The following is a 15,928-nucleotide window of genomic DNA, read 5'->3' on the forward strand; positions in this document are numbered from 1 at the left end:
TTTAACTAATCGAGGTTTGTGAGTGACTTAGATCCTAGTATGGAGAGTATGTGGATACATCTTTGGACTTGGATTAAACAATAAACTGTCCGCTCTACGGCAGCCTTGACTGTTTTGAACCTATCTCCATGGAATCCTTGAAGAGCCAGACATTACAGACTAACAGGTGACAAAAGAGGCTTGGCAAAATCTCAGGGGCGGAGGGAGGAGCTCCTCCCTCAGGACGTAGCTGGCTTTAGTCACACATCCACAGCAGAACCAGGTTCCCTTCTCCATAACGGCTCATGATAGACTGGCCATTCCGGGGGATGGGGGCCTAGAAAACTCAACACTTCTAGGTGGGCATTACGACTCATAGAAAAAGAAACAGACTTCAGGTGAAGAATCACGGAGTGTAAAAGGGCTAGATTTGACAGGCGATCTCCAGGTTTGAGTCTGTACTCAGCTATGAAACTCCATGAGAAGCTTCACTTACCTTGGTGCTGCTGAGAAGCGGCACAGAGCCACTACCCTGAGCACATGGAGGATCAATTCATGCTTTTAAGGAGTGAAATGCTGCTGTCTTTGGGACACAGCTGCTGCCAAGAGGGCAAAATTCACCAAGAGGTGAGATAGGCCGGATCCTGCTCTTGACAGAACTCCCTCATCTCCTGGTACCAGCTTGGTTCAGGGGGGAGGGCGCTCTCAGCCAAAGTAAAGAATTCTCAGCAGCTGCACATGAACCACCTGGCTTGCTAAGCAGGCTTAGCACACTCAAGGAACAATCTGATGAAAACCATTTAGCCTTTAAAAAGGAATGAAGCTCTCTTGGAGAGCAGGGCCCTCATGACATCTACTGATGGGCAGGGAGTGAAAGCATTCAAGGGGCCCTTGGGGACCAGTTCTCAGACCTTTCACCAGGGGTGAGGAATCTCAGTCACCCTACACGGACTGCATTTTTTCAGGGATAACATTTTGGGGGGCCACATGTCGGCAGTGGGCTGGGCCAGGGCTACCTCACCCTTGTCCTCTGGAAGAATGTGGTATATAAATACAGCAATGTTATGAGTACGATTCAGATTTGAGAGAGATGTGCAGTTATGCCATGCAAAGATGTACTCACTTCGGTAAACGTGTCCGAGGCGTAATTAAATTTCTTTCCAGACAACATTGCTTGGAGCTCCTCAAGGCTTGCATCAATACAGTTCAAGAAGTCTTGAATCTCCTCCCTGGAAAAGAAAGGAGTAAAAGAGCAACAAGCAGGAACAGCTGGAGACAGCGACTGCATTACTGGGGGAAGTCACAGGAGACAAGGGGTAGAATCCAACTAAAGTTCTATTTAGAGAAGACTCATTACGGGGGCAGTAGCCATGGCAGGTACACACGGTTTTCCCTCTCACCTCCAGCCTTTTAGTGACCTGGCACCATTTTCAAAGAGTATCTTAAGACCCACTCCCACCAGGTCTCGCAAAGAGGAAAAGCCTTTATGAAGGCTGGCATGGACTCAGCCCCCCAAGGCCTCTCACTCGCATCCCCTTGGTAAAAGATTCTGGCAAGCATGACAAAGTAGGTGCAACACAAAGTGCCTTTTCCATGGGAAGAGCCATCGCTCAGTGGCTGCACACATGCTTTGAATGCTGAAGGACCCAAGTAGCTCCACGTAAAAGTCTTTCAGGCAGAACAACTTCCAGTCTTGCCAAGAGTACTGGACTAGGTAGACTGCCATATAATCCAAGCAAGGAGATTCTTATGTTCTTAAGTATGAGCGCTTGTAAATTTAACACACTGGCAGGACAAGGATATCCTGGCCGGATGGGGGCGAGATGGGCCATGCAAGGCTGAAGTCAGCTCACCCTGTATTCATCGATCCGAATCACTTCAAATGCTAGAGAAGACATGGGGTAAAGCCAACGCAGCGCTGCCTTTCAACTGAGGAGATATATTTAACAACTTCTAGGAAGTCTAGCAACACATTTACAACTACTGCTGGAGAAAGATACCTACTCATAAAAGAGAGATAAAGAGGGACGCCACGGAGGAAGGGCTCTTCTATGTCAACAGACCGTAAAGACTGAGAGCAGAGGTGGAGGGAGGGGGCTTCTCATTAGCAATCATTTTGTATCTAGGCAAGAAAAGTTTTCCGCATCTAAGGAGGTTATTGCTGAATGTGCAATTTAATGCCGTGATAGTCTGGCCCAGGTTGTGCCTATGTGAAAGCAGACGCACCTCTCAAGCAAAGACTCGCTCTGTGCCACCGTCTGGTTTTCGTTCAAGATGGAGTCTATCACCTCTGCACGGTCTTCATGAGCAATGACTTGTGCAGAATGCAGCTCCACAGCATTTGGCTGCACTACATCAGTCTTGCAAGGAGCATCTGTGAGCTGATCTGGGCAGTCACTTTCTGGGAGCTCCAATTCTGAAATATGCAGCAGTCCGCAGGGAGGAATATCTTCTCTTGTGAGTGCCTGGGCCTCCCTGAAAAATGCAGCCCGTGGACAGTTGAGAATCCAGGTCCTTCTGTGGTTTTTAATATATAATGGAGTCAAACCAAAACATCTCAAATTCTTCTGGAGCTTTTATTAAACATTTCTATTTTTAAAAAAACCCATACCCAAACCACAAAGCAAGTGCCATGTTAAGACCAATGGTCCATTTAACTTAACAAATGCCCCATGGGAACTTTACAAGCTTGGTGAAGCATAGAGGAAATATGGGAGTTGTAGTCCAACACATCTGAAAGGCACCAGCTTGGGAAAGGCTGGAACAGACAACTGATACAAAGGAGAAGGGGAAAGAGCACCACCGAACTGATGAAACAATGAGACACGAGCTCTGGTGCTATGGAACAATGTTTTTCTTTCATCTTTAATGATTAATCTTAAAAGGCCATTCATTATCTGATAAGGGTGTTGTTTAGCATTTAACCTTAAGCTGTTTAATGTTTTATCTTTAAGTTGTCGCTTGTCTAATTTGTCGTCATACTTGTTTTTTATGTAGCTCCTGATGAAGGATGTGTTTCCAAAACGCATACAGCAGATCGAAGAAACTATTAAAGATTAAAGAAAAACACTGTTCCACAGCACCAGAGCTCGGCTCTTGTTTTTTCATTGGAATAGACAATACCGGGCAGACAGCTGTTCCCTCTGCCATCCCCAATCCTGGGCCTACCTGCCTCTGCCTCCACTTGAGCTGAAGTGCCCAAACTATCCAAGACCACCTCCTCCAAGGAAAATCCATCTAGCCTAACCCGCAATCTTGTAATTGCTCTTTTCTTTTTAGTCACTGTGAAAGACAGGGGTGCAAATCTGTACCTTTAACTTGCTGTTGCTATGGGGTTGTAAGATCTGCCCCTAGGTATGATCATGGTCTATTGTTCAAACTGGCTGGGCCAGGCTTTGGTGGCCGCCAGCCAAGGTCATCCCTGCCTCGAGCCAGTCCAACTCCCACCGGCACCTGGAGATTAACAGGGCGGTGGACAAACTAACGGGATTCAGCTGTGGGAAAAAGAGGTGGCTTGGCCCCTACGGGAGGGGGGTGGGCTATAGCCCGGGAAGGGCACTGGTTGGTCTATCCAGGTCATGGGACAGGGGGTTCCATAAAGAGATAAAAAGCTCTATGAAGAAGATCCTCCATCTTCCTTGGAGGTGCGTGCGTATGTCAAGTGGGAAGGTCAGGTCCGTGGCAACCACGGAGGTTGCCCGGAGTTAGAAAGGTTTTTTGTGTTTTAACATGTGTGGGTATTCTGGAGAAGACCAGCCTGATTTCGGTTGGGTGTGGGGTCGCATGAATGCTTCTTGGGGTAATGACTAGATATTAGAGCTTTTCCTCACTCCTCCTTTTCCACATTCCCCCTTCCTCCCCTATTCTCACCCTTCCTATTTAAAAAGGGGCTGTTTTACGACCAAGGCCTTACGTGTTAAGTTTTAGTGATTGCAATAAAGTTGCTTTGGTCCCTAAATGTGTGTCTGTAGTTTATTCCCGTGAACATCTGGCTTGTCCTGGTTGAAGACAAGGCAGGGAGGTGTGTTACTTGGGAGTTCAGGACGTTTGGTCCAGGAGCCTACCTTGCAGGGTTGTCAGGTGGATCCTGACTTCCTTTACAGTCACCAGCTTGATTGGTTTTCTTTTAAGGTTTAAGATTGGTTTTTCAACCAGAACTTGCACAAATATTTCATAAAATGAAAGCTTATCAATTCATATCATGGTATCTTGTGCCTGCAAATAGCCCCATGACAGGCAATCCACCACTCAGCATGCAAAGTAAAAAGACGTAGCACCATTTTCAGCATGTGAATCACTCACTGAGAAACAAGTCTGCCTGACTACAGACAAGCATAATGCAGAATTTGAGTGAAAACATTTTCATTTCTATACCCTCACCGATTCCTGTTACTCGCGTGTGCGAGGGCCAGCAGCTTCTCTGTGCCACCATCCTCTTCCTCCTCCTCCTGAGCATCTGTGATGTCACGAATTATAATAGAGTCTTCACAGTCTGTGCTGTGCTCTGAAATTGCCTCCTAAGGACACAACAGCACCACTGATAGTCTCCATTCTTTATTACATTTTTTTCATGATTTTTGTCTTAATAAATGTAGTACTGATTTATATTACTGGGTCTGCAGAAGTTATGGCAATATCTGTTAGTTAGGACAAGGGCATTTGATCTCAGTGGTTAAAATATTAACTGATATGAGATTAATTAGAACTATCACACCCAAATGAAAAACAAAAGAAACCTTACCGCTTCACAACCCTCCATAGGGATGCAAACACATGGACGGCTGTATTTTGAAGGTGAGGCACCTGATGCATCAGTCAAAGGTCTATGTGGAGGGAGTGGGGAGAGAACACACAAAGAGCTTAGACTCTGCTTAGAAAGAAATTATGGGTTCAAATATCACCTTTGGGGAAAAGAACTGGATCAGATTGGAAAAGGAGATGTTGGGGTTGGGCCCCATGTGGGCTGTACCTCATGGAATAATAAAGACAGGAGATATCCGCAAAATTAAAATCCCTTATACACTAACAACTTTTACTGTTTGGAAAAGATGGCAGACCAAATTAGCACCAGTGTGCTCTCCAATGACTCCACTACAAACATACTCTAGATTATTAGATGAAGGGTTGGGAAGAAAAATAGCACAATGGGCAGACTATGGCCTGTTTCATTTGAAAGATTTTTATATGCAAAACATCCCTTATACGATAGATCAACTGAAAACCAAAGTACAACAATGGAACTGAAATTGGAGACAAGAAATACAATTACCAAATTACACGCTACTAGGCCATTAATGGCAACTGAACAAATCATTCTTTCAAAAGGAGTCACAGGGAAGGGAATTGTATCATATCTGTATTTTACCTCGTATTTTAGTTGAGGTACAAACAGGATCTTTACAGGGACTAAAAAAGGTATGGGAGACTGCCTGGCTCTCTGCCTGCCTGTCCTCCTCCTCTGTGACCGCCTCGCAGGGATAGTTTGCAATGCGTTACTGCTGGCTTAGAAAGAAACAAGCCATCCTTGGATTACTCCTTGCGCCCACCTCGCAGGGTTGGTTTACAATGCGTTACTGCTGGCTTAGAAAGAAACAAGCCATCCTTGGATTACTCCTTGCGCCCACCTCGCAGGGTTGGTTTGCAATGCATTACTGCTGGCTTAGAAAGAAACAAGCCATCCTTGGCTCGCTTCCTTGTGCCCCCAGAAATGTCTGCTGCCTGCCTGCCTTCCCTCCTTCCTCCCCTGCCCGCCTCGCAGGGATGGTTTGTGTGTGTCTTGCTTTGACTCAGGGGATAAGTCTTTCCTGCGCTCACTTAGACTTTTTGAAGTTCCAAATAAATTTTTCAAGTGTGGAAGAAGATTCATATTTAGGTTTATCTACTCCCCAATTCATGGCATGTTGGGATTTCCTTTGAAATGGCCCCATTGAGCTGTCTGCAGCTTTAAATCCCTGAGATACTGGGGTGTCCGATTTTCAAAAATTCCCCCAAAATCAGGGGAGGCTTGGATTGGCTTGAGTCTTGGCATGCATGTGTATACGTGCATGAGGTGTCATGGTGCCTAACTTGAGGTTTCTAACGTGAAAACTGACGGAGATATAGAAAGGTGTGTTTAAAATTGGGGTTAGGGGTGCTGCGTTGGAGGTTAAAGCCCCCCCCCCAAAATCAGGGGATGATGGAATTTGCTTGAAAATTGCCATGAATGCGGATGTGCCTGCTTCCAAGTTTTTATCTGTCAAAATGTCGGAGAACAGTCCATGTCTGAAAATGGGGGGTCCGATTTTCAAAAATTCCCCAAAAATCAGAGGAGGCTTGGATTGGCTTGAGTCTTGGCATGCGTGTGTATACATGCATGAGGTGTCATGGTGCCGAATTTAAGGTTTCTAACTTTAACAGAAAAAAAGTTGTAGGCTTTTTTGGATTTCAATGCAAGCCTATGGGGGGGGGGGGGAAAGCGGAGCTCCGATCCGGATCCGAAGCTTCGCAGCGAACCGGAGTGGGCTATAGGCGGAGCAGACCCGATCCGGAAGTTGCGGATCTGGAAGAGAAGCAGATCAGGGGGTCCTTGCACACCCCTAATTCTGAGATGTTGACATATATGTCAAACACAGCTAGGGATATATGGACTGTATAAATGGTATGACATTTCCAATATATAATAAATTTATAGTAAATTTATTATAATATCAAGAATTATTATTGCTCTTAACATAATAAGAGCAATAAGCTTCACTCCATTGTCTTATTATTTTTTTTTCATTATTATTATTACTGTTGTTCATTTGGGGGAGGGAGGGAGGAAGATATATTATATTATACTATCTTATAATGTTTGTGATATGTTGAATATATGAAAATCTTTAATAAAAACATTATTTTTAAAAAAAAAACCTTTGGGCAACATGAGCCCTTACATGGAAAAACCTGCCTTGGAAGATGTGCAAAAGCCATGTGTCTTGTGCAACAATAAAGAACGTATCGTTTAAAACAATGTAGCAGGAAATGTTCCGTTTCAGAGAAGCGTAACTGATCGTATTTTGGATCTCAACGCCCCAGTGAATCATTTCAGTTTGTCCTGTCTCTGCCCACCTTTTAATAGATGTGGGAACAGAGCAATCTTTTAAAAATAACATTTTGCCTGGAAAAGAAACCAAGGAGGAGAAAGTCTATCGTAGGTTCATTCCGGCTGCCAGGAGAACAAAACAGTGAACAATTACCTTTTCCTTTTGAGCCCCGGAATGCAGTTTCCTCTCATCAAACCCAATATAAATCCAAAGATCTGAAGGAGAGAGAGAAAGCATTAGGAGCTACATGTCCTGATAACCATCAGCAGACAAAGGCAGCAGACAGACTGGTGCCCTACATAAAGGTTTTGAATTTTCCCACTGAGTTCTTCAAGGCAGCCCTCTCACTTGCATTCTTGGGGTCATTTTAAAAACTGGTTCTCCGTGTGAGCCATGAAACAACCTCTCCAGACAGTGAGATCTGTGCTCGCTATACTCTTTATTCTGATGTTGTCTTCCTGCCTCCTCTTTTCCCAGCCCTTCCCACCTGGTTGTCCCATGATTTCCCCCCTCTCTGTCGATCAGTGTCCTGTGCTGTGAGTCCTTATGGGTCTGTTTGGGAAGTTTTTCCCCCTGAGGACTTTTTTCTACTTCTGCAAACCTTGGAGTTCCCCTGAGTCTGCCAATACCTCCCTCTTGTGTGGGGGTGCTGTTACGTTGGTCACAAAAAGGCAGGCACTTTCCCCTGAAGGTCAGAAACAAAACAGATGTATTTTGTTGCTTTAAAAATGGTTTGGATTTGACTTACAGAGCTTCACAGAAGGCAAGTTTCCCCTCCTCCCTGCAGAAGCAGGGCCTCACCTACACTTTTCAGAGATGACCAGTGGCTATAAAGGAGAAGAATGATGGGAATTTCCTTCTCTGGATTTCCTTAAATTAACCTATCCAAGACATTAATGCCTGGAAAGGCTAAGGAAGGCAGGAAGGCGCTCCATCTACCTGCATGTAGTTTACCTGTCTACCTCTGATAGAGCTCTTAGAGTATCAAGGCTACCAGCACCTTAGATAAGAGTTGTTGCTGCTGATTGTGCTTCTGCCGCAAAAATGCCACTTCTTTCCAGAGAGCCTGGTTTTCCCTGGAAGAAAAGGCAGAGAGGGGCAAATAAATAAAAGGGAATGTACTTACTTAGCGTGCCCTACACAGACTTCCTAGTTGTTGCAATATCTTATAGGTACCACACGCTCACATACTCAAACACCAGATTGACTTCATATGTTACATATTCAAGTCTATACCTAAAAATAATGTGTGAAGGCAACACACCTGTTTCATACAGGTACATCCCTGAGGGAGGCAAACTGGCCACAGCTTCCTCTCAAGGGGAAAGCCCCAGTTTGCTGCCTATGTGCCCTTCACATTTGACCAGCTGGGTTGGTAGTAGGGAATTTCTCTCTTTCTCACACACACCCTCACACACCACTTCTGTTCAGTTAGGCATTGCGGTAGAATTATTATAATTATTATATTTATTTGTATCCCGCCTTTTGCCAAATACTGGGCCTCAAGGCGGCCTTACAAAGTTTAAAACATACATTGTAAAACCTAGGAAAAGAAATGTACAAAAAAAATATTAAAACATACACATTTAAAATACACGACAAAATTATAAGTCATTAACATAGATGGAGGACCAGATTATTCTCTAAAGGCCTGCTGGAAAAAAACAAGTTTTAGCCTGCTTCCGAAAGCCCATCAAGGAGGGAGCCAGTCTAGCTTTCCTCGGGAAGAAAGTTCCAAAGCACTGGAGCAGCCACCGAGAAGGCCCTCTCCCATGTTCCCACCAAGCATGCCTGTGAAGATGGTGGGACTGAAAGAAGGGCTTCTCCAGAAGATCTCAAAGCATGGGCAGGCTCATAAGGGAAAATATGGTCTTTCAAATAACCTGGACCCAAGCCATATAACCAGCACTTTGATTTGTGCCCAGAAACAGACTGGAAGCCAGTGGAGCTGTTTTAACAGGGGAGTTGTCTGCTCCCTGTAACCAGCCCTGGTCAACAATCTGGCTGCAGCTCTTTGAACCAGCTGGAGTTTCCGAACACTCTTTAAAGGCAGCCCCATGTAGAGCGTGTTACAGTAATCCAATCGGGATGTAACTAAGGCATGTGTCACCGTGGCCAGATCCAACATCTCTAGGAATGGGTGCAACTGGCACACTAGCTTTAACTGTGCAAATGCACTCCTGGCCACCGCCAAAACCTGGGAATCCAGGCTCAGGGCTGAATCCAGAAGTACACTCAAGCTGCGGACCTGTGTCTTCAGGGGAAGTGTAACCCCATCCAGCACAAGCTGAATCCCTATGCCCTGATCTGCCTTTCGACTGACCAGGAGCACCCCTGTCTTATCTGGATTAAGCTTCAATTTGTTTGCCCTCATCCAATCCATTACTGCTAACAGACACCGGTTTAGCACAGAAACCACTTCCTTGAAATTGGGTGGAAAGGAATAGTAGAGTTGGGTGTCATCAGCATACTGGTGGAACCGCACCCCACAACTCCGGATAACCTCTCCCAACGGTTTCATGTATATGTTAAATAGCATGGGGGACAAAACAGAGCCCTGAGGGACTCCACAGGCCAACGGCCAAGAAGTCGAACAGGAGGCCCCCAGTACCACCTTCTGGGTCCACCCATCCAGGAAGGAATGGAGCCACTGTAAAACAGTACCTCCAAGTCCCATCCCAGCAAGGCAGCCCAGAAGGATACCATGGTCGATGGTATCGAACGCCGCTGAAAGGTCCAGCAGAACCAGCAGGGACACACTCCCCATGTCCAGTTCCCAGCAAAGATCATCCACCAAGACCAAAATTGTTTCTGTCCCATAACCAACCCTGAAGCCAGATTGAAATGGATCTAGATAATCCGTCTCATCCAGGAATCCCTGGAGTTGGGAGACCACCACACGCTCCAATACCTTGCCCAAAAATGGGATGTTGGAGACCAGCCAGTAGTTATCCAATACAGTGGGGGCCAACGAGGCCTTTTTCAGTGTGGGTCTTACCACTGCCTCCTTCAAGCAGGCTAGCACCCTACCTTGGCGAAGGAAGGCATTGACCAGTCTGCTTACCCATTCGGCCAGTCCCCCTCTGGCAGCTTTTATAAGCCAGGAAGGACATGGATCTAGTATACCTGTGGTGGCTCTCACCAATCCAAGGACCCTGTCCACATCATCAAACTGTGCAAATTAAAAAGTATCCAATAATACTGGACAAGCAGGTGCCAAAGTTACATCCACTGGGTCTGTATCAACAATAGCATCCAAGTCAGAGCAGATCCGAACGATTTTGTCTGCAAAGTGCAGGGCAAATTGATCACAGCGGTCTGTTGAAAGGTCTGAAATCTCTTTTTGGGGGCCAGAGTGTAGAAGGTCCCTGACCACCCAAAACGGCTCTTTGCAGAGCCGTCCAGTGGCAGAGAAAAACAAGTTTTTTTGCTGCCCGAATTGCCACAGAGTAGGCCTTCAAATAAGCTCTAGCTCGTGTTTGATCAGATTCACTCTGAGTTTTCTGCCAACGTTGTTCTAGCCTCCATCTCACTTGTTTCATTGCTGCCAGTTCACTGGAAAACCAGGGGGCTGGTGTGGCTCCACATCGTGAGAGAGGATGCTCAGGAGCAATCGTATCCACCGCCCTGCCCATTTCTCATTCCAGAGATTGACCAGGGCTTCGACAGAATCACCTGCCGAGGCAACAGGAAAATCCCCAAGAGCCATCAGGAAACCATTCGGATCCATCAGCCTCCTGGGGCAGACCATCTTAATCAGTCCTCCACCCTTGCAGAGATTCTGAGTGCCAGCAAGTCTAAACCACACCAGGTAGTGATCTGAACATGACAACGGAACTATAGAAAGTTTCTCCACTCTCAGATCTCTGTCACCCCATCCAGCACAGAAAACAAGGTCCAAAGTGTGCCCAGCAACATGGGTGGAGCCAGATACTAATTGGGACAGACCCATAGTTGTCATGGCGGACATGAAGTCCTGAGCTGCTCCCGACAGGGCAGCCTCAGCATGGATATTGAAATCCCCCAGAACAACAAGCTGGGTGGACTCCAACACCAACCCAAGACTACCCCAGCTAGTGGACGGTACACCAACGGAATCCCTATTCTATCCCGGGCACCCACCTTCAGATACACACATTCGAACGCTGCAGACTGTGGGACAGGGCACCTGGTCAGGGGGATGGAATCCCGACAGACCACTGCCACTCCACCTCCCTGCCCTCCAGGCCTTGCTTGCTGCTGGACAGAGAACCCTGGTGGCCAAAGCTGAGAGAGATTAACTCCTCCAGCTTCATCCAACCAGGTCTCTGTGATACAGGCCAGGTCGGCATGTTCATCCAGGATCAAGTCCTGGATAGCTGTTGTTTTCCCATTAACTGACCTGGCATTCACCAGCAGCAATTTCAACCCAGGAGGTCTGTTGCCAGGGCCATCCAGGTTATTTGAATTGAGGGGAAGTTTGGGGACAAACAACACCCTGTCATTGTACCCTCTCTTATGACTGCGAGGGGCTTGTTAGGCGCAGTCCCTTTAAGACTACTGACAAAGTTGGTCTCTGTGCAGATCTGTGACTGGGATATCAATGGCCTTGAGTAATTATTGTGTCGACTCATCTGACTCTGCACCTGGCTGATATTCCCCTGTTGTACGTGCAACCGAGCCGATAAAAGATCAAGGCTGAGCCAGTTGCGGGGCTTCCTTGCAGCAGTGTGGATCTTGGTAGCATAGGCTGAGAGGGAATGCTTTTTTGTCTGTGAGGCTACGGCCCACAGAGGTAGTGTTCGTGTAAAAATTAGTTTAAGGGCTGGATGTCTTGGGAAAAGAGTCGCTGAATGTTCAGCAGAGGGGGAGGGTTGAGTGTGTGAGTGTGGGGAGGGTGTTGTGTTTGTCCTTCCTGCCTTTCTTGTTTCTGTGCTGTGTCTTTTCCCCTTATGTGGTGTCCTGGCCCTGGGATGCGGGAACCCTACCAGACCTTGTGTGTGTAACGAATAAACTGTTTTAACCCTACTGTGGTGTGGCTGTTATTTCTGGTGCGTTAGACTCCGCCTAGACCAGGAGCGCAGAGGACTGGCTCCTTGACAATTACAGTGCAACCTTCTCCCCTCCCCCTGTATCTCCCTCTGCCCTGTATAACTGTGATTGCTGCTCCTGGACTCCCATCACCTCCTCTACGCCCAGGAAAGCATATATTCATGACAGGATGGCAGAACCCTCACAGGATATAAAACGAGGCAGTCCAGCAGGCCGAAAGTAGGGGGAGGGGGAGAAAAGGAAAGAAAACAAACAAACAAACAAAAACAAGCAAACAAGGGGACAGGCCCTCGCCCTCATGTACTTCCCCGAAGTGGCTTCCCCAAAGGGGCAAACCCCTTTGGTGTCACTCCCTTCGGCAGCAACCCCGCCCACGAAGGAGCCTGCCTCAAGCTCCCAGTCCCAAAAAGTTGTTGCTGCTGGGGGTGAAATGGTTCTCTGTTGGGAGCCTGAGTCTGCTCAATATATCCTTTTAAAGTTTTCCGAGAAATCTACTAAATGTACAGACTTTTCTCCCAGCATGGCGTCAGAGAAGCTAAGCCTCCTTGTTTGCCATTCCATGGCTCAGGCCACGTGAATACAAGAGGCTGCCTTAGAATTAATCAGAATGTTCATTGGCCCTGCTTGTCCAGTACTGTGTACATATCTATCAGGCAAGGATATCTCCTAGCCCTACTCCCTGAAATCTTTTTTGCTGGGGTTTGAACTCATGAGAGGCGAGAGCTTAGTGGTAGGCCTGGTGCACATGAGGCAACAACCCATGGTTTGTTAAACCATAGGTTGCCATGAATGAAGCAGGAGCGAGCAAGTGCCCTGACTCCTGGCTGCCTGCTTCTACTGAGCTAAACAAAACAGAGGCACTCTGTCCCTAGGTTGTTGTTCATGACACCTGAACCCGGAATCACGGATTGTTCAGGGAGGAACAATCCACACTTGTAACCCACGGTAGCTGCTTGTGTGACTGGGTTGTCATGGTAACAGAAGGACGGGAATAGAAGGGTGTGGCAGTTGGCAGCGGTTGGGGGAGGCAGGTAAGGAAAAAGAAGGCAGGAGCGGGAAGGAGGCAGGTTTTCAAGAGACTGGGAAGACAAGAACGAGAAGACAAGCATTGGACAGAACGGCTGTAAGGAGCAGGGAATTGGGCAGCCTGTCACAGTGAACAGCATTTCAGGAGCAGCATAAGAGGTTTACCCGGGCAACTCACAGGGCCCTGCACAAACGGCTAGACACTTATTTAGGAGTTGAGATAACTCAGGGACTCACAGTGTGTTAATGGTTGGTGTTACTAATAAATTCTTAAGTTTTGTAAAAAGAGGGGCTTCTGTGTTTGACTAAGTCCTGGTGCTTCACCCAGATTCCTTACTTATGATCACACTTGTTTAAACCTCTGTAGCTTTGACACCTAAACAGCATTGCAGAATCCCTGCTTTGACTGCAGAAAGACCCACACTCAACCCCCAGCACCTCCAGATAGCAAGTGATGGAAAACACCATTCTCTGTCCGAGACCCTGGGAAGCTACCAGCCAGTGTACACAATATTGGGCCAGATGGACCAACAGTCGGATTCTGTATCAGCCCTATGCGACTTTCAGCATGGAAAGTGCTCTACTAGTAAACTATGAACCTGCCCACAGGCCATCTCAGAACAATCTAAATTAGGGCTGTGCTCTGATGTGATTTGGATTGCGAATCCGGAGCGGAGCGACCCGATCCGCCTCCGCCAAAGGCGGATCCGAATCGGGTCGGGAGAGCTGCGGATCAAGGCGAAGCGGTTCGCCTCCATCCGGAGCTCCAAACACAGGTAAGCAGGGGGAGGGGGCCTCAACTGGCACTGGCGCCGCAGTCCGTGCAGCGACGGCAACGGAGCCAGGTAAGGGGGCAGGGGGGCTTACCTGTGTCCATCATGGTCCGGCTCAGGCTTCAACTGAGGCCCAGGCCTCAAAGCGGAAGTGGCCTGGGCCTCAGTTGAAGCCTGTGCCAGACCACGATGGAGGCATGTAAGTGGGGGGGAGGGGGGCTTACTCGGCCCCCATTTTGTCCCCACTGACCTGCCTCTGCCATCTGCCGCAGAAGCAGGTAAGTAGGGAAGGAGGGACAAAATCTCGATCTGCCCCTCCGGATCTCACTCTGCAGAGTGGAGCAGGGGAGGGTCGGATCGACCTGAAGCGGTTCAGGCCCGATCCAAAAGTTCCGGATCGGGCCACGAAGCGGTTCGGGGAGGACTGTGCACAGCCCTAGTCTAAATCAGATGTGGGCAACTTGTGGCCCTCCAGAAGTTTGGGCCTAAAACTCCCATCACCCTCACCACTGGATAAGGCTGATGGGAATTGTAGGCCAAAACATTGGGAGGGCCACATGTTGTAAAGTCCTGGTCTAAATGGAAACACTGAAGTGAGAAGCAGTTGAGCTCTGGGCATAAAAACATTGATACTGATGGATTCTCAAGAGCCAAAACAAACCAACACAGTGCTCAGCACGAAAAGGATCTCTGGGGACAGGGAATATAACACACCAGTGCATCCTAAAACAAGCAAAAGTGTACCTGCACACATAAATTATCACGATGCTGCAATTTTGTGCTAAATGTCACATTCAGGGTTGGACACAGTCCCCCAAATCCCACCATGTAGCTTTCCTGAAGCAGTTACTCTTAGATGGGCTGTGATGCCCATGATTAGCGGCTTGCTTCTCACTAGAGCCTCACGGGAGGAACACAGGGCACCTTTTCATACTCGCCAACTTGAGATCCATGCTGTTTTGCTGATCTCTCATTTCCTGGACTTCGGACAGCACCTTGTGCAAGTCCTCTGGGCAGACTTTGAGATCTTCAGATCTCACCGCAGACACCTAGGGCAGAATTGGGTTGCAGGTGATTTAGCAAAGCTGAGCTGTTTAATAGGGAACAAGTTAAATAAATGATTCTTCAGGAGTGAGGACTTTGGAAAGCACCCAAATATAGAGTCATACCCCTCATCCATCAAAGGAGAAATCCCAACATTGGTGCCTGTACCAGCTCACATCTTCAGCTCCAGAATTGTGCAGAGAAATAGTACTGGAATGCACAGTAAAAAAAAAAAAAAACCACCTACTAGCACAGACAGACATTTGTGCCAGAAAGCATGTGAGGCAGTGATGATCTCGAGAGAAAGAGTGTGGGGTGGCCTTTGGCCCCACCCCCTGCAGCACACAGCCTGAGGGATTACATCCCAGGCAACATGGGCCTGTGAGGAAAAATGGTTCCCAACCTCTGGCTTAAACAAGCCACCACTCCCATGTTCAGGCAAAACAAGGAGCTGTGCTTGGTTTAAACCTGGAAGAAAAAGCTGCTGCTCTTCTCAGGCAGCCCACAAAAGTGGGCACCAGCCCAAAGCTCACTGCACTCCACTGGTCTGGCCGGTAACAACGGTTTCCCGGCATGGCTGATCCAGGCCTTGCTGTTACCCGTGAGACGTTTCAGGAGAGCATTCCCAGGGGTCAGAGAAGGGGATCCAGGCTCAGGTTTTGAGAGCCGTGACACTCTCCAGTGGCTGAGTCTCCAATGCAGACCACAGCTGAACCCAAGAACTCACTAGCTGGGTTTGGGACCGCCCCGGTCCTCTCAGCCTTAGCCTTCGGTGACCCCTCACCTTTCAGAACTTCTATAATGATTCCTGCTATACAGAGTGGACACAAACTGATGATTACAATAAAAACAAAAACCAGGCTTCTAAAAATTAAATTGGATTTTTAAAATTAAAATTTGCAAAGACTAAGCTGCTCTTAAATAACTAGGTCAATATTAAATAATCTGGATATAACAACACTGATTAATCTGGATACAAGATGAACTGCACTAAAGGAGGCTTTTCTACGT

The 15,928-nt window shown here is 47.4% G+C and overlaps 1 protein-coding gene across 1 annotated transcript in view; it reads right to left on the bottom strand.

Moving 5' to 3' along the window:
* Nucleotides 1-15,928, bottom strand: part of LOC134409027 (heat shock factor protein 3-like) — a 30,021-nt gene that overhangs the window by 8,366 nt on the left and 5,727 nt on the right. Inside the window, 7 exon segments of the mRNA XM_063141554.1 lie at nt 1,103-1,208; nt 2,206-2,454; nt 4,360-4,496; nt 4,721-4,802; nt 7,197-7,258; nt 8,044-8,119; nt 14,798-14,922. Coding sequence (XP_062997624.1) covers nt 1,103-1,208; nt 2,206-2,454; nt 4,360-4,496; nt 4,721-4,802; nt 7,197-7,258; nt 8,044-8,119; nt 14,798-14,922 — 837 coding nt within the window.

Source organism: Elgaria multicarinata, chromosome 15, assembly GCF_023053635.1.
Source record: "Elgaria multicarinata webbii isolate HBS135686 ecotype San Diego chromosome 15, rElgMul1.1.pri, whole genome shotgun sequence".
In the NCBI taxonomy this organism is placed as follows: Eukaryota; Metazoa; Chordata; class Lepidosauria; order Squamata; family Anguidae; genus Elgaria; species Elgaria multicarinata.